Below are 24,539 nucleotides of genomic sequence, written 5' to 3' on the forward strand. Positions count from 1 at the left end.
CAGCTGCTATCTATAACATAGGGGCCCCTCTGCTCTATAGGAGGACAGCTGCTATCTATAACATAGGGGCCCCTCTGCTCTATAGAAGGAGAGCGCTGCTATCTATAACATAGGGGCCCCTCTGCTCTATAGGAGGACAGCTGCTATCTATAACATAGGGGGCCCCTCTGCTCTATAGAAGGAGAGCGCTGCTATCTATAACATAGGGGCCCCTCTGCTCTATAGGAGGACAGCTGCTATCTATAACATAGGGGGCCCCTCTACTCTATAGGAGGACAGCTGCTATCTATAACATAGGGGGCCCCTCTGCTCTATAGGAGGACAGCTGCTATCTATAACATAGGGGCCCCTCTGCTCTATAGGAGGACAGCTGCTATCTATAACATAGGGGCCCCTCTGCTCTATAGGAGAACAGCTGCTATCTATAACATAGGGGCCCCTCTGCTCTATAGGAGGACAGCTGCTATCTATAACATAGGGGCCCCTCTGCTCTATAGGAGGACAGCTGCTATCTATAACATAGGGGGCCCCTCTGCTCTATAGGATGACAGCTGCTATCTATAACATAGGAGCCCCTCTGCTCTATAGGAGGACAGCTGCTATCTATAACATAGGGGGCCCCTCTACTCTATAGGAGGACAGCTGCTATCTATAACATAGGGGCCCCTCTGCTCTATAGGAGGACAGCTGCTATCTATAACAAAGGGGCCCCTCTGCTCTATAGGAGGACAGCTGCTATCTATAACATAGGGGCCCCTCTGCTCTATAGGAGGACAGCTGCTATCTATAACATAGGGGCCCCTCTGCTCTATAGGAGGAGAGGCCTGCTATCTATAACATAGGGGCCCCTCTGCTGTATAGGAGGAGAGCGCTGCTATCTATAACATAGGGGCCCCTCTGCTCTATAGGAGGAGAGGCCTGCTATCTATAACATAGGGGCCCCTCTGCTGTATAGGAGGAGAGCGCTGCTATCTATAACATAGGGGCCCCTCTGCTCTATAGGAGGACAGCTGCTATCTATAACATAGGGGCCCCTCTGCTCTATAGGAGGACAGCTGCTATCTATAACATAGGGGGCCCCTCTACTCTATAGGAGGACAGCTGCTATCTATAACATAGGGGCCCCTCTGCTCTATAGAAGGAGAGCGCTGCTATCTATAACATAGGGGCCCCTCTGCTCTATAGGAGGACAGCTGCTATCTATAACATAGGGGGCCCCTCTGCTCTATAGGATAGCTGCTATCTATAACATAGGGGGCCCCTCTGCTCTATAGGAGGACAGCTGCTATCTATAACATAGGGGCCCCTCTGCTCTATAGGAGGACAGCTGCTATCTATAACATAGGGGGCTCCTCTGCTCTATAGGAGGACAGCTGCTATCTATAACATAGGAGCCCCTCTGCTCTATAGGAGGACAGCTGCTATCTATAACATAGGGGCCCCTCTGCTCTATAGGAGGACAGCTGCTATCTATAACATAGGGGCCCCTCTGCTCTATAGGAGGAGAGGCCTGCTATCTATAACATAGGGGCCCCTCTGCTCTATAGGAGGAGAGCGCTGCTATCTATAACATAGGGGCCCCTCTGCTCTATAGGAGGACAGCTGCTATCTATAACATAGGGGCCCTCTACTCTATAGGAGGGCAGTGCTGCTATCTATAACATAGGGGCCCCTCTGCTCTATAGGAGGAGAGCGCTGCTATCTATAACATAGGGGGCCCCTCTGCTCTATAGGAGGACAGCTGCTATCTATAACATAGGGGCCCCTCTGCTCTATAGGAGGACAGCTGCTATCTATAACATAGGGGCCCCTCTGCTCTATAGGAGGACAGCTGCTATCTATAACATAGGGGCCCCTCTGCTCTATAGAAGGAGAGCGCTGCTATCTATAACATAGGGGCCCCTCTGCTCTATAGGAGCTGCTATCTATAACATAGGGGCCCCTCTGCTCTATAGGAGGACAGCTGCTATCTATAACATAGGGGCCCCTCTGCTCTATAGAAGGAGAGCGCTGCTATCTATAACATAGGGGCCCCTCTGCTCTATAGGAGGAGAGCGCTGCTATCTATAACATAGGGGCCCCTCTGCTCTATAGGAGGACAGCTGCTATCTGTAACATAGGGGCCCCTCTGCTCTATAGAAGGAGAGCGCTGCTATCTATAACATAGGGGCCCCTCTGCTGTATAGGAGGAGAGCGCTGCTATCTATAACATAGGGGCCCCTCTGCTGTATAGGAGGAGAGCGCTGCTATCTATAACATAGGGGCCCCTCTGCTCTATAGGAGGAGAGGCCTGCTATCTATAACATAGGGGCCCCTCTGCTGTATAGGAGGAGAGCGCTGCTATCTATAACATAGGGGCCCCTCTGCTCTATAGGAGGACAGCTGCTATCTATAACATAGGGGCCCCTCTGCTCTATAGGAGGACAGCTGCTATCTATAACATAGGGGGCCCCTCTACTCTATAGGAGGACAGCTGCTATCTATAACATAGGGGCCCCTCTGCTCTATAGAAGGAGAGCGCTGCTATCTATAACATAGGGGCCCCTCTGCTCTATAGGAGGACAGCTGCTATCTATAACATAGGGGGCCCCTCTGCTCTATAGGATAGCTGCTATCTATAACATAGGGGGCCCCTCTGCTCTATAGGAGGACAGCTGCTATCTATAACATAGGGGCCCCTCTGCTCTATAGGAGGACAGCTGCTATCTATAACATAGGGGGCTCCTCTGCTCTATAGGAGGACAGCTGCTATCTATAACATAGGAGCCCCTCTGCTCTATAGGAGGACAGCTGCTATCTATAACATAGGGGCCCCTCTGCTCTATAGGAGGACAGCTGCTATCTATAACATAGGGGCCCCTCTGCTCTATAGGAGGAGAGGCCTGCTATCTATAACATAGGGGCCCCTCTGCTCTATAGGAGGAGAGCGCTGCTATCTATAACATAGGGGCCCCTCTGCTCTATAGGAGGACAGCTGCTATCTATAACATAGGGGCCCTCTACTCTATAGGAGGGCAGTGCTGCTATCTATAACATAGGGGCCCCTCTGCTCTATAGGAGGAGAGCGCTGCTATCTATAACATAGGGGGCCCCTCTGCTCTATAGGAGGACAGCTGCTATCTATAACATAGGGGCCCCTCTGCTCTATAGGAGGACAGCTGCTATCTATAACATAGGGGCCCCTCTGCTCTATAGGAGGACAGCTGCTATCTATAACATAGGGGCCCCTCTGCTCTATAGAAGGAGAGCGCTGCTATCTATAACATAGGGGCCCCTCTGCTCTATAGGAGCTGCTATCTATAACATAGGGGCCCCTCTGCTCTATAGGAGGACAGCTGCTATCTATAACATAGGGGCCCCTCTGCTCTATAGAAGGAGAGCGCTGCTATCTATAACATAGGGGCCCCTCTGCTCTATAGGAGGAGAGCGCTGCTATCTATAACATAGGGGCCCCTCTGCTCTATAGGAGGACAGCTGCTATCTGTAACATAGGGGCCCCTCTGCTCTATAGAAGGAGAGCGCTGCTATCTATAACATAGGGGCCCCTCTGCTGTATAGGAGGAGAGCGCTGCTATCTATAACATAGGGGCCCCTCTGCTCTATAGGAGGAGAGCGCTGCTATCTATAACATAGGGGCCCCTCTGCTCTATAGGAGGACAGCTGCTGTCTATAACATAGGGGCCCTCTGCTCTATAGAAGGAGAGCGCTGCTATCTATAACATAGGGGGCCCCTCTGCTCTATAGGAGGACAGCTGCTATCTAAAACATAGGGGGCCCCTCTGCTCTATAGGAGGACAGCTGCTATCTATAACATAGGGGCCCCTCTGCTCTATAGGAGGACAGCTGCTATCTATAACATAGGGGCCCCTCTGCTCTATAGGAGGACAGCTGCTATCTATAACATAGGGGCCCCTCTGCTCTATAGGAGGACAGCTGCTATCTATAACATAGGGGGCCCCACTGCTCTATAGGAGGACAGCTGCTATCTATAACATAGGGGCCCCTCTGCTCTATAGGAGGACAGCTGCTATCTATAACATAGGGGGCCCCACTGCTCTATAGGAGGACAGCTGCTATCTATAACATAGGGGGCCCCACTGCTCTATAGGAGGACAGCTGCTATCTATAACATAGGGGCCCCTCTGCTCTATAGGAGGACAGCTGCTATCTATAACATAGGGGCCCCTCTGCTCTATAGAAGGAGAGCGCTGCTATCTATAACATAGGGGCCCCTCTGCTCTATAGGAGGACAGCTGCTATCTATAACATAGGGGGCCCCTCTGCTCTATAGAAGGAGAGCGCTGCTATCTATAACATAGGGGCCCCTCTGCTCTATAGGAGGACAGCTGCTATCTATAACATAGGGGGCCCCTCTACTCTATAGGAGGACAGCTGCTATCTATAACATAGGGGGCCCCTCTGCTCTATAGGAGGACAGCTGCTATCTATAACATAGGGGCCCCTCTGCTCTATAGGAGGACAGCTGCTATCTATAACATAGGGGGCCCCTCTACTCTATAGGAGGACAGCTGCTATCTATAACATAGGGGCCCCTCTGCTCTATAGGAGGACAGCTGCTATCTATAACATAGGGGGCCCCTCTACTCTATAGGAGGACAGCTGCTATCTATAACATAGGGGCCCCTCTGCTCTATAGGAGGACAGCTGCTATCTATAACATAGGGGGCTCCTCTGCTCTATAGGAGGACAGCTGCTATCTATAACATAGGAGCCCCTCTGCTCTATAGGAGGACAGCTGCTATCTATAACATAGGGGGCCCCACTGCTCTATAGGAGGACAGCTGCTATCTATAACATAGGGGCCCCTCTGCTCTATAGGAGGACAGCTGCTATCTATAACATAGGGGCCCCTCTGCTCTATAGGAGGACAGCTGCTATCTATAACATAGGGGGCCCCACTGCTCTATAGGAGGACAGCTGCTATCTATAACATAGGGGCCCCTCTGCTCTATAGGAGGACAGCTGCTATCTAAAACATAGGGGGGGGGGGGCTGATTTTACATAGATTCTCCATCAGGGTCCCGACTTACCGGCAGCCACTTCCCGATATCCCCGGTGTGCAGCCACCCCTCCTCATCTATGGCTTCCGCTGTCTTCTCGGGGTCTTTCAGATATCCTTGGAACACATTGGGGCCTTTAATACAAACCTAGAAAGTAGAAGCATGAATGTTATAGAGCCAGCCTCTCCCCTGGCCTGACCTGGCTGATACCAGGGAGCAATAGCCTCTATCCTCACCTCCCCCTCTCCATTGGATGAGAAGTAATTCATGTCGGTCACATCCACCAGCTTCAGGTAGTTACATGGCAGCGGAGCGCCGACGTGTCCTGGAAGAGAAAGGGTTAATATGGATGTCAGGGCATGATGGGAGTTGTAGTTCTGCAACTCATTGGATGAGGACGCTGCTCCAGGTGGGTGACAGCTCTTATAGGTTTCATAATGGCAGCCATACTGGTTGTCACTCAACTTTCTGTGATACAACAAAAAAAAAGGGCTATCCAAGATCTAGAAAAACACAGCGCCCCCTTGTCCCCAGGCTGCGTGCGGTATTACAACCCGGCTATATTTATGTCAATGGAACTAAGCTGTAATACCGCACCCAAACCGAGGACAGGATGGCGCAGTTTCTGGAAGAAAGCGGATATGTTATAACAACTGATCAGTCAGCATTGTCTCACCTGCCGTCCAGTCTCCGGGGGTGGTGAACGAGCAACCGGCGCCGCATTCTGTCTGACCGTACGCCTCGAAAATCTGTCATCAGAAGTCGTCATTGTAATACAGAGAAAGCTACGGCATCAGTAACATCACATCAAGACCACACCCAATATCCATAAGACCCGCCCAGTGGGAGGGGGCAAGGAGATGAGAAATTGTACTTGAGCATTGTCACGGACCCCCCCCCGATATATAGTTAAAGGGGTCTTCCACTCAATCCTAACTTCTGATATGTTGCTGCCCACGGTGAGAATGACAATTACTTATTGTAATGCTGGGAGGGTTATGTCTGAGGTCAAGTTGCTGAGAAACTGTGATTATCCCTCCCAGCATTACAGAGAAGCTCCAATGTTGCAGATAAAGCCTGCCAGGGACTTGTTTACATCAGCCGTCTCAGAAGGGAGGGGGGAGGAGGAGGGGGAGACAGAGAGAAAAGCTCACACACATATTTTTATGTCTTCAGCAGAAAGCAGAAGCTGAGAACTGGGGGAAGGAGACTGAATAGATAATAACAAGTACGGTAGGAATTGTTAGTCTCACCATGGGCAGCAGTTATGTCTGAGTGTAATACACCTTTAGGCTATGTTCACACTACATAAAAGTAAGTACCGGCCGCGATGATCCGGGCAGAGACCAGCCGTTCCGTGACCCGGCGGGGGTCACGGAACGGCCGATCTCTCACGCCGTGTGAACATAGCCTTAAAGGGGAACTTCATCTCTATGGTTCCACCTGATCAGAGTACTGAGAGAGTTTATTGTTTTGTATTGATATAATTACTATATAGAAAAGAAACAGATGGGGCAGTGACAACTAACAATGGCGGCCTGCCGGACCCTCATATATCACCTAGGAGGGGTCTTTGTAAGACCCTTGATGCCCTTGAATTACAAGCCCAGCCTATTGCTGTAAATAGAATGTATGTAATAATTTATTCCCCTGTGGTGGCGCTGCAGGGAAACGGAACACTTGCTAGGCTCCACCCACTTGTCTATGGGATGGCCTCCCCGCAGTCAGTATATTGTAGGGGACGTCTATCAAAGAGGTTTTGCCCAAAGTCATCAACACTGGTTTATAATAAGATGACTGCCATAATAAATCAGGGAGTTCTGGAGTTACCCTTTAAGTGCCACGCCCCAACATAAACATCCTAAACTGACCTGACTGCCCAGAGCGGCTCTCAGGAAGGACAGGACGTTCTCGGATATGGGGGCTGCTGCTGTTACCATCACCCGAACACGGCCTCCCATGGTTTCCTAGGCAGAAGGGGGTAAAATATACAATTATAGAAATAACTAAATATCCACAAACATTATACAAGGTAATTAGTAAAAGCATAAAACATCAAAAGTCACTAGACAATTGTAGCCCCCATTGAATTTATGTTTTAGCTCATCAGGGCTGTTAACTGAACCACTGGACCACCAGGAATGTTGTTATTAAATGGCTTCTGAACCCCCAGTGGCTCTTATTACTGAGTCCTGTGTGTACCAGACCTATCATTAATGAATTGCAGGGCCCATAGGGATGTTTATTCTGATCTCTGGACCACCAGGGATCTTTTAAAGGGACACTTGGCTAAAAGGAATGTTGTAATGGAACAGTAGAGATGTTAATACAGAGCCCCTGGGCTACCAGATCTATTATTAATGAACAACAAGGACGTCAGTACTGAAATCACTGGGCCATTAGGAATTCTATCACTGAACCTCCAGACCACCAGGAATATTAATGAAGTCCTGGACCAACAGAGATGTTATTACTGAGCCCCCTGGACTACTACATCTATTTTTAATGAACCACAGAGGCAAACAGATTGTTAGTACTAAACCACTGGACCATCGGTAATGTAACCAAACCACTAGACTATCAGGACTGATGTTACTACTCTGAGTGCCTGGACTAACAGATCTATAAATAAATAGCCACAATACTGAAGCACTGATGTTATTACTGAGATATGATATGTAAAAATGACAGGGCCAACAGATGTTATTACTAAACCACCAGACCACCAGGAATTTCACAACCAAACCAGTGGACAACCAGGACTGTTACAACTATACAACTAGACCACCATGAATGTTGTGACCTTAGTGCTGAACCATTAGAGATGTTACTGCAGAGTCCCTCCTCTACCAGGTTTATTATAAACCACAGGGACAACAGTGATGCTATTACTGAAGCGCTGGATGACCAGAGAATCTGTTAGAACCCCTGGACTACCAGGGATAGTACTTACAATATACTGGACCACCAAGGATAGCACTAACAGTTTACTGGACCACCAGGGATAGTACTAACAATATACTGGACCACCAAGGATATCACTAACAGTCTACTGGACTACCAGGGATAGTATTAACAATATACTGGACCACCAAGGATAGCACTAACAGTTTACTGGACCACCAGGGATAGTACTAACAATATACTGGACCACCAAGGATATCACTAACAGTCTACTGGACTACCAGGGATAGTACTAACAATATACTGGACCACCAAGGATAGCACTAACAGTCTACTGGACTACCAGGGATAGTACTAACAATATACTGGACCACCAAGGATAGCACTAACAGTTTACTGGACCACCAGGGATACTACTAACAAACTACTGGACCACCAGGGACATTACTAACAATCTACTGGACTAATTAAAATGTTAGAGTTGTAAGTGTTACAGAGAGACTAGACCTACAGATGTTAGTAATAAGCTCCTGGATCACTAGGAATTACTATTACTGATTCACTGGATTATCAGAGATATTAATGGCACCACTGGCCCACCAGGAATGTTACCACTAAAGAACTGGATTACTAGAGAAACTATTACAACCTCTTAAATTATCAAGGATGTTATTATTAAACCTCTGATCTACCAGGTATGTTATCACTGTGCCACTGCACCACCAGGGATGCTGTCACTGTGCCACTGCACCGCCAGGGATGCTGTCACTGTGCCACTGCACCACCAGGGATGCTGTCACTGTGCCACTGCACCAGCAGGGATGCTGTCACTGTGCCACTGCACCACCAGGGATGCTGTCACTGTGCCACTGCACCAGCAGGGATGCTGTCACTGTGCCACTGCACCAGCAGGGATGCTGTCACTGTGCCACTGCACCAGCAGGGATGCTGTCACTGTGCCACTGGACCACCAGGGATGCTGTCACTGTGCCACTGGACCACCAGGGATGCTGTCACTGTGCCACTGGACCACCAGGGATGCTGTCACTGTGCCACTGCACCACCAGGGATATTACAATTTCCCTGAAGAAGGACAGATGTCCAGTGAATGGCCAGAGATGGCTACGCCATTGAGTATTGTGTGCAGTGTTTCGATGGTTTCCATGTTACTCCTGTTTTCTCCGACTCACCTGAACCTTCTTAAATATTAATTTATCCCAAATGCTGTCGTTCCGGATAATTCCCTTCTTAACTTCGGCAAATTTACAGGTTACAGCGAGGTCCAGCAGGAACTTCTTGGTTGGAGTCTGGGCCCCGCTTTGTATCTGGGGGAAAAGAATTATTGGGTTGTTACAATGGTCGGAAGTCTGCTTCCTGCCTATGGGAAGACTCCGCCCCCTTGTACCTTATCATATATCCGGTTCAGCAGTCTGGGGACTGTGGGGAAAATTGTCGGCCTCAGAGTCTTCATATCATCTGTCAGGAGGCGGATATCACCCTGGAAAAAGCCGACCTTGGCTCCGGAGCAGAAGACGACTGTCTGTCAGAGGAGGCACAAAGAAAAGGAGGCATGACCATAGACGTGTGGCCACCAGGGACAATATACTGGACCTCTAGCACATGGACCATGGACCATGGACCACCAGGAATAGGGATACTTACTCCTGTAATAGTACTACTTACTCCTAGACTACCAGGAATTAAATTATTTACCCCTAGACCACTAGAATTAGTGTTACTTACTTCTAGACCACCAGGAATAGGATCACTTATTCCTAGATCCTAGATCAAAGATCAAAAATTTTATGACCACCAGGAATAGTATTAGTATTACTCACTTCTAGACCAGGAATAAAACTATTTACTCCTAGACCACCAGGAATAGGGCTACTTACTCCTAGACCACCAGGAATAGGGCTACTTACTCCTAGACCACCAGGAATAGGGTTACTTACTCCTAGACCACCAGGAATAGGGCTACTTACTCCTAGACCACCAGGAATAGGGTTACTTACTTCTAGACCACCAGGAATAGGGTTACTTACTTCTAGACCACCAGGAATATGGTTACTTACTTCTAGACCACCAGGAATAGGGTTACTTACTCCTAGAACACCTGGAAGAGTATTACTTACTCCTAGACTACCAGGAATTAAATTATTTACTCCATGACCACCAGGAGTAATTTTACTTACTCCATGACCAACAGGAATAGTATTACTTACTACTAAACCACCAGAGATAGTATTACTTACTACTAAACCACCAGAGATAGTATTACTTACTCCTAGACCACTAGAGATAGTATTACTTACTTCTTGTCCACCAATAATAATATTGCTTACTCCATGACCACCAGGAATAGTATTACTTACTACTAGACCACCAGGAATAGTATTACTTACTCCATGACCACCAGGAATAATATTATTTACTCCTAGACTGCCAAGAATAATATTACTTCTTGATCACCATAAAAACTATTACTTACTCCTATACCAGGAGTAACGCTACTAGACCACCAAGGATAATATTACTTTCCCCTAGACCACCAGGAATATTAGTACTTTATTCTAGTCCACCAAGAATAATATTAGTTACTCACTGACCAACAGAAATAGTATAACTTAACCCAAAATCACCAGGAATACTCACTCCTAGACAACTTACTTGTAAACCACCAGAATTAGTATTACTTACCCCTTGACCTCGAGGAATAGTATTACTTAATCCTAGGTCACCAGGAGTAGTATTACTTACCCCTTCGGCCACCAGGGATAATATTACTTACCCCTAAACCACAAGTTATAGTACTACTTACCTCTAGGCTTGCTGGCTGTACCCCCTCCCCATGTATAATATCCTAATGCCCTATAATAAAGACAAGCTGAGGTAGCGTTGTTGTTGTGTTTCTGGGGTCCGTGGGTCATCCTCTGTCTTACACAATGACACCCTGAGCCCTGACCCCGAGCACGGTCCTTACCTGAACCACCCGCTCAAACATGTGCGCCATCGGCAAATAAGATATTTCTATGTCCGAGGTCATCGGGGCGAAGGTGCTCTGTACAGTACGACAAAGGGAACAAGTCAGTGAGCACACAGCCCTGGACTATGGCCATGTATAGGGGTATATAGTATATAGGATTGTATATAGTGTAGGATATAGTATATAGGGCGGTGTATAGTGCAGGATATAGGATGGTAGATAGTATAGGATATTGTAGACAAATAGATGATAGATAGTAGATAGATAGATACATAGATAGGTAGATAGATAGATAAGAGATAGATAGATAGATAGATAGATAGATACATAGATAGGTAGATAGATAGAGAGGAGGTAGATAGATAGGAGATAGATAGATAGATAGATAGATAGATAGATAGATAGGAGATAGATAGATAGATAGATAGGAGATAGATAGATAGATAGGAGATAGATAGATAGATAGATAGATAGATAGATAGGAGATAGATAGATAGATAGATAGATAGATAGATAGATAGATAGATAGATAGATGATAGATAGATACATAGATACATAGATAGGTAGATAGATAGATAGGAGATAGATAGATAGGAGATAGATAGATAGATAGATAGATAGATAGATAGATAGATAGATAGATAGATAGATGATAGTAGTCACTTACTTCTGTGGCTTTAAGGAAACTGCTGAAATCAGCTACGATGTTTTTGTGGGTGAGCATCGCCCCTTTAGGGTCACCTGATAGAAGAAAGTATTATAAGAAGGATTTTCCCCGTAACTGTAGTAATAGGGAGCAGATTATAATCCCACAACTGAGCTCTTTCCTTCTCAGGACTTCTATCACTATTCCCTCAGCTTTACCTGTTGTTCCACTGGTGAAACAGATGAGACATAAATCCTCAGGACCAGGAGGCTGTAATAGGGAACAGAGGAGGATGAGCCAACAGTAATCCAATCTATCTATCTCCTATCTATCTATCTATCTATCTATCTATCTATCTATCTATCTATCTATCTATCTCCTATCTATCTATCTATCTATCTATCTCCTATCTATCTATCTATCTATCTATCTATCTATCTATCTATCTATCTATCTTCTATCTATCTATCTATCTATCTATCTATCTCCTATCTATCTATCTCCTATCTATCTATCTATCTATCTATCTATCTATCTATCTCCTATCTATCTATCTCCTATCTATCTATCTATCTATCTATCTATCTATCTATCTATCTCCTATCTATCTATCTATCTATCTATCTATCTATCTATCTATCTATCTCCTATCTATCTATCTATCTATCTATCTATCTATCTATCTATCTCCTATCTATCTCCTATCTATCTTCTATCTATCTATCTATCTCCTATCTATCTATCTATCTATCTATCTATCTATCTATCTATCTATTATCTATCTATCTATCTATCTATCTATCTATCTATCTATCTTATCTCCTATCTATCTATCTATCTATCTATCTCCTATCTATCTATCTATCTATCTATCTATCTATCTCCTATCTATCTCCTATCTATCTATCTATCTATCTATCTATCTATCTATCTATTATCTATCTATCTATCTATCTATCTATCTATCTATCTATCTATCTTATCTCCTATCTATCTATCTATCTATCTATCTATCTATCTCCTATCTATCTATCTATCTATCTATCTATCTATCTATCTATCTATCTCCTATCTATCTCCTATCTATCTATCTCCTATCTATCTATCTATCTATCTATCTATCTATCTATCTATCTATCTATCTATCTATCTATCTATCTCCTATCTATCTCCTATCTATCTCCTATCTATCTATCTCCTATCTATCTATCTATCTATCTATCTATCTATCTATCTATCTATCTATCTAGATATTTTGGATCTTGGGTGCCTGCGGGAAGTCGAGACCACGACTTAACTTTGTATATAGCAGAAATCTCCACAGCACTCCGAAGTAGTCTAAAGTAATTGTGATTTATTCCATGGTAAAACAGCACAGCAAAGTGTCAGATAGCGACGTTTCAACACTGCAAACATCAGATCCTCTTATACAGGTGAGTGAATCAGTATACAACAGTGATTGGTGCACTAGTGCACGTGACATACAATTGACAGACATATCTTTTATCAAGAAACTTCTATTCATGAGTTAAGGTACAATGTTTCTTGTACGGGTGTTTGGTGAAAGTGATAAAAAATAAGAAAGCTCGAACCAGACGGCGAGTCATACATAGGGTTCAATGATTAAGTCCAATACATGTTGATTGTAGCGGTTGCGGCTCACCACCAATTAAGTCAGTTCAGGAACCTCGGCAGCAGAGTATTAAGGAATACAAGTGATATAAAAACTATAGATCTTCTTGAAATTAACTTTTGTTTTATATTTTAGATAAAATCATGTATGAAATATGGATTGCGGCGGGCTGACTCACCACCCATGGGAGCTAAAATAAGAACCGAGGCATGTATGGTATCATCTATCGGTGGATTTTTCCATAAAATGCAGCCACTATTCAGAAGCAGCGTTTTTTTAGCTGCGATACCTTCTATGGAAGCAATAGACGGGAAGGGGCCTGGAGAGGTCACAGAACAGAGGGAGGAAGCGGTACCGGAGAAGCCACAGGTCCCGGGTGAGGCTAGACTCCCTGTCTGTCCTTAGTACCGTGTTAAATGCTTTCGATAGGTCTGTTTGTGACTGTTTACACATTGATGCGTTTTTTTGTAGTTAGGAACAAGGGAATAGTGAGATTGTGGTACCGTACACAAATGTGTACTGGGGTGATGCGATCCCACGAAGAGCTGCCTGAAGTACCTTGCTCCCAAAATACTACTACTCTCAACATGCATATTGGCCTTAATACCTGATGGGTGTGAACATGTATTCCTTAACACTCTGCTGCCGAGGTTCCTGAACTGACTTAATTGGTGGTGAGCCGCAACCGCTACAATCAACATGTATTGGACTTAATCATTGAACCCTATGTATGACTCGCCGTTTGGTTCGAGCTTTCTTATTTTTTATTTTTTATCACTTTCACCAAACACCCGTACAAGAAACATTGTACCTTAACACATGAATAGAAGTTTCTTGATAAAAGATATGTCTGTCAATTGTATGTCACGTGCACTAGTGCACCAATCACTGTTGTATACTGATTCACTCACCTGTATAAGAGGATCTGATGTTTGTAGTGTTGTCACGCTTGAAAAAGACGACGGAGGTCGTTGAAACGTCGCTATCTGACACTTTGCTGTGCTGTTTTACCATAGAATAAATCACAATTACTTTTGACTATCTATCTATCTATCTATCTATCTATCTATCTATCTATCTATCTATCTATCTCCTATCTATCTATCTATCTATCTCCTATCTATCTATCTATTATCTATCTCCTATCTATCTCCTATCTATCTATCTATCTCCTATCTATCTCCTATCTATCTCCTATCTATCTCCTATCTATCTATCTATCTATCTATCTATCTATCTATCTATCTATCTATCTATCTATCTATCTCCCATCTATCTATCTATCTATCTATCTATCTATCTATCTATCTTTTTTTAAACTCCTTTTATGAAGGATAAAGAGCAGACACAAGTATTACATATATCATAACAAAACATGTACATGACAGCTCAGCAGAGCAGAAAGAAGTATACTTGCATCCAAGAAATAATTAAACATAAAAAACAAAATTGGCAGTACAGAAAAGATAAAGTAGCACAATGTAGCATACATCACACAAGTCACATTACAACTAGGAAGAACATCCGCATATAAGAATTACACGGAGTCATACTAGTTCCCTCCTTGAGGGGAAGGGAGATTGCGTTCTCCAATCCGTATAAATCTACTAGGCTGAAATGCCGTCAGAGGTGAGTCACACCACCAACCCCACACCTTGCGAAACTTTCCAGGGCAGCCTCTGTGCTTGTATACAATAAACTCATACGATAGCGTGGAATTAACTAGTTTTTTCCATTTACTCACTGAAGGGGGTCTGACGTCCATCCATCTCATCGCTATTGTCTTTCGTGCCATGAATAAAGATTCTCTGAGGAAAATTCTACAATGATGAGGCCACTCCTCCTCGTCCAGTAAGCCTAACAAACATATTTTGGGGGTACACGGTACCGGGATACCTAACATCTGAGACAACTGGACTGTTACTTCCTGCCAAAAAGATCCAACATCTGGACAAGTCCAGAGCATATGCCAAAAGTCGGATCTCGGGTAGTGGCATCTATGACATTCCTCTGAGGGGTACCTACCCATTCTATGCATTCTAACAGGGGTGAGGTAACTTTGGTGAATGATAAACAACTGTGTCAATCTATTGTTAACGGCAGGGGAAACATACAGATGAGAGGATAGGACGTCAGACCACTCGTCCTCAGACAGCTCTCCTAAGGAAGATCGCCACCTGTCTTCCACTGGTAAAGGATTATTCTCTATTCGGTACTGTATGAGGAATGAGTATAGTGCAGAGATCAGGCCACCAGGGCCCTGAGATCTAAACACACCGATAAGAGGATAATCTGAGAAGGGTAGAGAGGGTCTCGGGAATTGGGCGTTGAAAGCGTGCCGAAGTTGTAAATATCTGTACATGGATCCCCGTGGTAAGTCAAATTTTTCTTGCAATTGCTGGAATGAGCAGAAGACCTGGCCCGGACACACATCTCCCACTGTACAGACCCCATGTCGTATCCAGAAGCAGGGTTCCAGGTGTTCAGAAAAATGTGGTAAATTAGGGTGATACCATAAGGGTGTCTCTATCATCACTCCCTGATAATGCAGTAGTTTTTTGACTGCGCCCCATACTTGTGATGCTAGCTTGTGTAGCGGCAAAAGCCGGGAGGGTTTTAAATATCCACCTTCCAGGACCGGCCATAAATGCTGGAGATCTAGAAAGTGAGCCAAATGATGTTCCCTATTAGGTAAAATCTTAGCTTCCACCCACCTCTCAAGATACCTCAGCTGTCCCGCCAGATAGTACAAGTATATGTCTGGCAGAGACATTCCACCATACGCCTTGGGCCTCTGAAGTGTCAGTAAGCTCAGTTTGGATCTAGATGCCCCCCACACAAAGGAGGGAAATAAAGAGTGTAGATTTCTGAAAAAGGACATGGGAACCGGGGCAGAAGCATGTTCCAGTATATACAGGCATTTAGGCAATATCACCATTTTAATGAGATTAATACGTCCGGGCACTGCTAGAGGGAGAGTCGACCAGATCTTGAACTTGGATTTAATGTATTCCAATAGAGGATAAACATTTGCCTTGGCATCTAGAGAATATTGTCTACAAATTATGATGCCCAAATATTTAAATTGGGCCACCACTGGCAGTCCTTGAGCATTAGCCGTCCAACCGTCGGGGCATAGTGGCATAAAAACGGACTTGGACCAATTAATATAAAGGCCAGAATATCTACCAAACAAATTAATAAGGGAGATCGCCAGTGGGAGGGTAGTTTGCGGAGAGGACATAAATAGAATAGTATCGTCGGCATATAGCCCATCTATCTATCTATCTATCTATCTATCTATCTATCTATCTATCTATATATCTCCTATCTATCTATCTATCTATCTATCTATCTATCTATCTATCTATCTCCTATCTATCTCCTATCTATCTATCTATCTATCTATCTATCTATCTCTCTATCTCCTATCTATCTATCTATCTATCTATCTATCTATCTATCTATCTATCTATCTATCTCTCTATCTCCTATCTCCTATCTATCTCCTATCTATCTATCTATCTATCTATCTATCTATCTATCTATCTATCTATCTATCTATCTATCTCCTATCTATCTATCTATCTATCTATCTATCTATCTATCTCCTATCTATCTATTTATTATCTATCTATCTATCTATCTATCTATCTCCTATCTATCTATCTATCTATCTATCTATCTATCTATCTATCTCCTATCTATCTATCCATCTATCCATCTATCTATCTATCTATCTATCTATCTATCTCCTATCTATCTATCTATCTATCTATCTATCTATCTATCTATCTATCTATCTATCTCCTATCTATCTATATCCTATCTATCTCCTATCTATCTATCTCCTATCTATCTATCTCCTATCTATCTATCTATCTATCTATCTATCTATCTATATCCTATCTATCTATCTTTTTTTTTTTTTTTTAATCAGATAATTTTTTATTAACACGTTCATTGCAGTACAGTCACACAATCAATACATATCAGATACATAATTTTTGACAACATATTAGTGCAAAGGCATACCGCAGTGAAATATCTAACATACGGTATCTAATGCACTGTATATATGAAACAAGCAATGAGCAACATCTGCAATGTAACCACCATTTTCTACATCTTCCTCCTAATCAAACATACAAAACTTGAAACAAGGAAAACAAATACCCCCCCCCCCACACACACACACACGTATGTAAAAATGTTATCAGGTGTATCATACCCCACAAATTGCTCGACACCCCATGTCGGTATTGCTACATGTCAGATATGGAAAGAACACGAATAGAAGAAGAACATATAGATCCAAGTTCCAAACATAAAACTACTGTGGCTCTCACTGTGTGTTGTGTACAGCTATCTTTACTCCCTACAAGGGGATTTCATACCTCTATGCACATATATAAGAAGCCTCCTTATGCCCACCAGTGGCGACCCGGTTAGGGAGGGAACATACGGTACCACAGTCCTGTTCCACAGTTAGCACATCATCTATCTGGCCATTGCGTTGAAAAACAGCTGAAGGAGATTTCTACAAGTTTGCAGTAGTATTTGGGTCGGTATGCCCGGTGTATCCAAACATCTCCCCCATATTTGCTCAAACTTACGGAGACATTTCCTTTTAACATATACACCTCTTTCCAGTCTAATAATATTCTTCATTCTGCTCAAGAAGTCAGGTATGGTCGGTGGCCCCCTATTGATCCATTTAGAAGCAAAGCCTTTACGTGCCTGGTACATGATCCTTTGCACCCCTTGTACCGTATAGTCATCTAGTTGTAGGGCACCAAGCAACCCTAAAATGTAATGTTGCGGTGATAATAGTATAGAGATACCAAAAACCTGCCGAACAATATCTCTCACCCCCTCCCAATAGGCAGTTAACTCCTGACAGTCCCAAAACATATGAAATATATGAGCGTCCTCCTCATCACACCTCGGACAATGGGACGTCGACCTGTACCCTATCTTGTGCATAATATATGGGGTTTTATAAACTCTGTGTAGCAAAAATAGTTGTGGGCTTCACATAAGGACAATAGGGGGACCCATTCCAACACCTCCCGCCATTGGGTCTCATCAATAGGTCCTACATCCTGAACCCACTTATCCCTGATTGTCAGAGGAACTGCAGAGAACTTAGATTGTATCAATGCGGAGTATGCAAAGGATATAGCCCCCCGCCATACCCCCTTGTCTCCCACAGTGTCTAGAAGGTGATGAGATGACAGAGTTAGAGGCGTTAGGTTATGTTGGGTCTGCAATACATGGCGAATTTGTAAATACTTATGGAACATTACATTTGTGAAAAGGAAGGTTTCTTTAAGTGTCTCAAAGGAAATAATGGAGCTATCCCTCCATACCTGCGCTACATAAAAGACTCCTGCGCGCTTCCACGGAGAGAAACCCTCCAGCCAAAGCAATTCTGGCAGCTGCGGGTTCCTCCATAGCGGAGTGAGGTTAGTAAAGCCAGACACACCCAGCACCGTTTTTGTGTGCTTCCAAACTCTACTTAATAGGCGCAGAGTTGGCATAAACCTGCCCTTACCCATTACACAGGCCGTGTCCACTGCCGCCAGAGGAGGCGTGTGTCCTGTCAGCCAGGAAACCATCCGGCCCACTACACCCGTCTCTTCCGTCTGTCCCCACCCTATCATGTGTTGCAGCTGGGCTGCAATAAAATAGAGGAAGGGGTCCGGGATTGCCAGGCCTCCCTCGGTCTTGGGCCGCTGGAGAGTATCTAGTTTAATTCTAGCCGATTTCTTCTGCCATATGAGCTCTCTGAACAGGGGATTAATCTGTTTGAAGTATTTATTCGGGATCCACATGGGAGAATTATGCAATATGTATAATAATTGTGGCATAAGTACCATTTTAATGAGATTACCTCTGCCCACTGCCGATAAGGGCAGTCGGCACCATGTGTCCACCTTGGTTACACTTTTCCTAATAATGGGCACTAAATTATCCTTAATATAATCTCCTGCCTGTGCCGACACCACCACCCCTAGATATTTAAACCGTTCTACTCTCTGCAGAGGAACGTGGGGAGATCCTAAGGACAATAGCGAGGTTGTCAAGGGCATGACCGCAGATTTTTCCCAATTGATGGCAAAGCCTGATTTAGATCCAAACTGGGTGATGACATTCATAATAGGGCCAATAGAGCTATCATAGTCATCTGTGTACAGCAATATGTCGTCTGCATATAGGGAGATTTTTTCCTCCTCCCCCCCCCCCTTCCCCCCAGGAAAACCCCTTTATATCAGCAGAGGAACGAATGAACGAGGCCAAGGGCTCCACCGCTATGGCAAACATCAGGGGCAACAGCGGGCAGACCTGCCTAGTTCCCCTATATAAACTAAAGCTATCTGATAAGCCCCCGTTAGCCCGTACCCTTGCTGTCGGATTGGCGTATAACAGACGAACCCATTTCATATAGCCCTCACCTATGCCCATTTTCCGCATCACTGCCCTTAAGTATTCACACTCGACGCTGTCAAAAGCTTTGGCAGCGTCGAGTGAGATCACAGCCGCACGGCCCCCCTCCCCCTGTCTATCTATCTATCTATCTCCTATCTATCCTCCTATCTATCTATCTCCTATCTATCTATCTATCTATCTATCTATCTATCTATCTATCTATCTCCTATCTATCTATCTATCTATCTATCTATCTCCTATCTATCTATCTATCTATCTATCTCCTATCTATCTATCTATATCTATCTATCTCCTATCTATCTCCTATCTATCTCCTATCTATCTATCTATCTATCTATCTATCTATCTATCTATCTATCTATCTCCTATCTATCTATCTATCTATCTATCTATCTATCTATCCATCTCCTATCTATCTATCTATCTATCTATCTATCTCCTATCTATCTATCTATCTATCTATCTATCTATCTATCTATCTCGTATCTATCTATCTATCTACCTATCTATCTATCTATCTATCTATCTATCTCCTATCTATCTATCTCCTATCTATCTATCTATCTATCTATCTCCTATCTATCTATCTATCTATCTCCTATCTATCTATCTATCTATCTATCTATCTATCTATCTATCCATCTCCTATCTATCTATCTATCTATCTATCTATCTATCTCCTATCTATCTATCTCCTATCTATCTATCTATCTATCTCCTATCTATCTATCTATCTATCTATCTATCTATCTATCTATCTCCTATCTATCTATCTCCTATCTATCTATCTATCTATCTATCTATCTATCTATCTATCTATCTATCTCCTATCTATCTATCTCCTATCTATCTATCTATCTATCTATCTATCTATCTATCTATCTATCTATCTATCTATCTTTCTAGCATGTTCGCTGCAGTGTGACATTGTGATCTTTGGCCCCAGGATAATGGATATAGATTGTATATAAGAATATTCCAGCACTTACCGAGGGCTTCTTGAAGTTTTCTTTTCCTAAATACTGAGAAGAAAGATAGAAAATATTACTATCACATTTATCATTGCCCATAGATACCTCCTGCCCATCATGGCCCATTATATCACATGTATGATCACTGACTCCTGTAGGGGAGGAGCCCCAATTAGGGGAAGGGCTTTCTGTAGGGGAGGAGCCTCAGTAAGGGGAAGGGCTTTATGTAGGGGAGGAGCCTCAATTAGGGGGATGACTTTTTTATAGGGGAGGAGCCTCAATTAGGGGAAGGGCTTTCTGTAGGGGAGGAGCCTCAATTAAGGGAAGGACTTTTTGTAAGGGAGGAGCCCAAATTAGGGGAAGAAGTTTGTGTAGGGGAGGAGCCCCAATTAAGGGAACGGGCTTTCTGTAGGGGAGGAGCCTCAATAAAGGTATTGGTCATGTGTGTGGGGGGGGGGCTCAGTAAGCAGGAGGGCTTAGTGTAGGGGAGGAGCCTACGAAGTTGGAGGTCTTTGAATAGGGGAGGGGCTTTAGTAAGTGGGAGGGATTTGTTTATTAAAAAGCTGCTGTTCCCAGTTTTGTCGATGGGTTGCAGTACATATAAAATAGCTTTTTGCCATCCTGTAGATGTCTGACCCTTTCCCTGGGTCCCATCTTCTGCTGAGGTTTTGCTGCAGTGTACAGGTGAGCAGAGCTGTGTTTGCAGGGTGCAGTACTCCATGGCCCAGTGATAAGAGGGGGCACAGAGACTATGTCACCTCCACAGTGTTACCCCTATACACCCCACCTACCTCCACATCCGCCATCAGCAGGAGCTCCACTCCGCACTTTGTAGCCCGGTCCCTGAGGTCATCTGGGAATCCCTCCATGAGGACGATGATCTTCAGGCCGGGGGTCAGACCCTTCTCACAGTTACTGAGCAGAATCACAGCCTTGTCCGGTTTATCGCAGACAACGAGGGATAAGTCGGCTGCGGGACCAGAGAACAGAGTCTTATAGCTATATACTACAATGGAGGAGCCCACCTGTATACGGGGGATCATGTGACAAAGGCCATGGGGTCCTCAGGACAAAACCAAAAGAAAACTGTAACGTGATTTAGTGGCTTCCTGACATGAGCATCACATGATGGGTGACAACCACCGAGGCAGCTATTATAGTTGTCACCCACTTTCCATACATTTCCAGTGATTCTTCTTATTCTTCTTCTTTGTGTGTCAGTCCTTACTGTAGTCCTGGTGTTCTACTCATCATATCATATGTCATATATCATATATCATATAAGCTATAGGGCCTCCTGGTCACATCCCAGCCTGCACAGTAATTCCTATAACTCTCTATATCTGGGATTCCATTCATGAACCAGGAGGCACAGGATGAACTCCAGATAGTGAAGCAGAGCTTGGGACCGTAGGCTTCTAACATTGAAATGGATACTGCGATACAATAATTCCTGCTTATACCCATAGTGTCTGTTCACACAGAGTAATATCAGCGGAATCCCGCCTGCTGTCTGTTTCAATGGGAGGGCTTATGCCCCTTCGTAGCTCTTCGCTCTTAAGCCCTTATTCCACGGGCCGAGAGTGAGGAGCAAACGAGCGATATCAGAGCTCGTTTGCTCCTCGTTCCCTGCTCGCTGCCACCGCTACTACACGCGGCGGCAGCGAGCAGGTGAGTGCAGCAGGGGCCCCGGGGAGCTGCCCAGGTGATTGCTGATCGTCCGGGCAGCCCATAGGGGATTGCGGCGGTCCGATCCTATTACACGGAGCTACAGCGTTTATTTTTTAACATAGTTGAAAAACAAACAACGCGACCATGAACAATGTCGGCTGATTGTTGCCTTCTATTCCACGGGACGATTATTGGCCGTAACGGCCATGATCGGCCGCATATGGCCTATAATCATTCAGTGGAATAGGGCCTTTAGAGTGGAGAGTGGCGGAGGCATGCCTGCCCTCCCATAATAACACTTTTTGACACTGAGGCAGGAGGGAGGATTATTCTGAGATTAAGTTGCTGATGAACTCACTGTAATTAACCCTCCCAACATTACAAAGAAGCTACAATGTTGCAGATAAAGCATGACAGGGACTTGTTTACATCAGCCGTCTCAGAAGGGAGAGAGGAGAAGGAGGAGACAGAGAGAAAAGCTCACACACAGATTTTTGTGTCTTCAGCAGAAAGCAGCAGCTGAGAACTGGGGGAAGGAGACTGAATAGATAATAACAAGTATGGAAGGAATTGTTAGTCTCACCATGGGCAGCAACATATCAAAAGTTATGTCTGAGCGGAATACCCCATAGTCCTGCTCCCAGCTGTATCCAGTGTAGACAATGCTCTGTGAGCTCTATAGCCTGATACATTGTACATAGCTAGTCCTGTTCTCAGCTGTATCCAGTGTAGACAATGCTCTGTGAGCTCCAGACTGATACATTGTACATAGCTAGTCCTGCTCTCAGCTGTATCCAGTGTAGACAATGCTCTGTGAGCTCCAGACTGATACATTGCACATAGCTAGTCCTGCTCTCAGCTGTATCCAGTGTAGACAATGCTCTGTGAGCTCCAGACTGATACATTGTACATAGCTAGTCCTGCTCCCAGCTGTATCCAGTGTAACCAATGCTCTGTGAGCTCCACACTGATACATTGTACATAGCTAGTCCTGCTCTCAGCTGTATCCAGTGTAGACAATGCTCTGTGAGCTCCAGACTGATACATTGTACATAGCTAGTCCTGCTCTCAGCTGTATCCAGTGTAGACAATGCTCTGTGAGCTCTATAGCCTGATACATTGAACATAGCTAGTCCTGCTCTCAGCTGTATCCAGTGTAGACAATGCTCTGTGAGCTCCAGACTGAAACATTGTACATAGCTAGTCCTGCTCTCTGCTGTATCCAGTGTAGACAATGCTCTGTGAGCTCCAGATATATACATTGTACATAGCTAGTCCTGCTCTCAGCTCTATCCAGTGTAGACAATGCTCTGTGAGCTCCAGACTGATACATTGTACATAGCTAGTCCTGCTCTCAGCTGTATCCAGTGTAGACAATGCTCTGTGAGCTCCAGACTGATACATTGTACATAGCTAGTCCTGCTCTCAGCTCTATCCAGTGTAGACAATGCTCTGTGAGCTCCAGACTGATACATTGTACATAGCTAGTCCTGCTCTCAGCTCTATCCAGTGTAGACAATGCTCTGTGAGCTAAACAGCAGGTAAACTATGAGACTCATGAGGAGTAAACAGTCAGAGGTTTCATCACCCTAGACTATAATATGGGTAATCCTTCCTGGTCCTCTTGTACTGGGATCGATGGGGTGATGATGGTGCGGGGGGCATCACTTTTATTTCCACTATGGTCCCACTTTAAGGGCTGAGAAGGGGGGGGGGGGTCACTCACCTCTGTTAACAATGAATACGATGGCTTCTGCCCCCAGAGTGTCATACAGAGGGACTACTACCATAGAGTAGGTGAAGCAGGCGAGCTCAGCGATCACCACCTGGCGGGGGGATATGAGGGGTTAATGATGGTAAGAACTGGACCCTCAGGACAGGGGACGCTTCTGTGCAGGTGATGCTGGGGCCTTTCCCGCTCCTGACTGGCATAGTTACCTCTGCCCGGTTCTGGGAGAAGACGCCGATAAACTGATCCGGGGACGCTCTGCAGCCTTTGTGGATGAAGCCGGAGCCCAAATGTTCTGCTCTGTCCACAACCTGCAAAACATCAATCCCAAGACCCAGTAATAATCTGGAGTAGCACCCCCATCATCCCAGAACATTGAAATCCCATGGACCTCAATGTCCACAATCATCAGTCACCAGGCTGGGACCCTCTAATGTTACTCCGCTAGGTGTCACCATTAATATTAAAGGGGTTATCCAAGACTAGAAAATACCCAGTTACTTTCTTGTAAAAACAGCACCACC

General features: G+C 44.7%; 1 protein-coding gene across 1 annotated transcript in view; it reads right to left on the bottom strand.

Annotated features, from left to right (window-relative positions):
* The window catches only part of ACSL5 (acyl-CoA synthetase long chain family member 5), a 48,814-nt gene that overhangs the window by 14,311 nt on the left and 9,964 nt on the right, over positions 1–24,539 (bottom strand). The window contains exons 5-17 of the mRNA XM_069979782.1: positions 24,225–24,326; positions 24,013–24,112; positions 21,407–21,585; positions 20,634–20,666; positions 11,777–11,828; positions 11,580–11,653; positions 10,909–10,986; positions 9,331–9,465; positions 9,116–9,250; positions 6,893–6,988; positions 5,698–5,770; positions 5,258–5,346; positions 5,052–5,168 (exon numbers count right to left, since the gene is read on the bottom strand). Coding sequence (XP_069835883.1) covers positions 5,052–5,168; positions 5,258–5,346; positions 5,698–5,770; positions 6,893–6,988; positions 9,116–9,250; positions 9,331–9,465; positions 10,909–10,986; positions 11,580–11,653; positions 11,777–11,828; positions 20,634–20,666; positions 21,407–21,585; positions 24,013–24,112; positions 24,225–24,326 — 1,263 coding nt within the window. The remainder of the gene's footprint in view (positions 1–5,051; positions 5,169–5,257; positions 5,347–5,697; positions 5,771–6,892; positions 6,989–9,115; positions 9,251–9,330; positions 9,466–10,908; positions 10,987–11,579; positions 11,654–11,776; positions 11,829–20,633; positions 20,667–21,406; positions 21,586–24,012; positions 24,113–24,224; positions 24,327–24,539) is intronic.

The sequence above is a fragment of the Dendropsophus ebraccatus genome, chromosome 8, assembly GCF_027789765.1.
Source record: "Dendropsophus ebraccatus isolate aDenEbr1 chromosome 8, aDenEbr1.pat, whole genome shotgun sequence".
In the NCBI taxonomy this organism is placed as follows: Eukaryota; Metazoa; Chordata; class Amphibia; order Anura; family Hylidae; genus Dendropsophus; species Dendropsophus ebraccatus.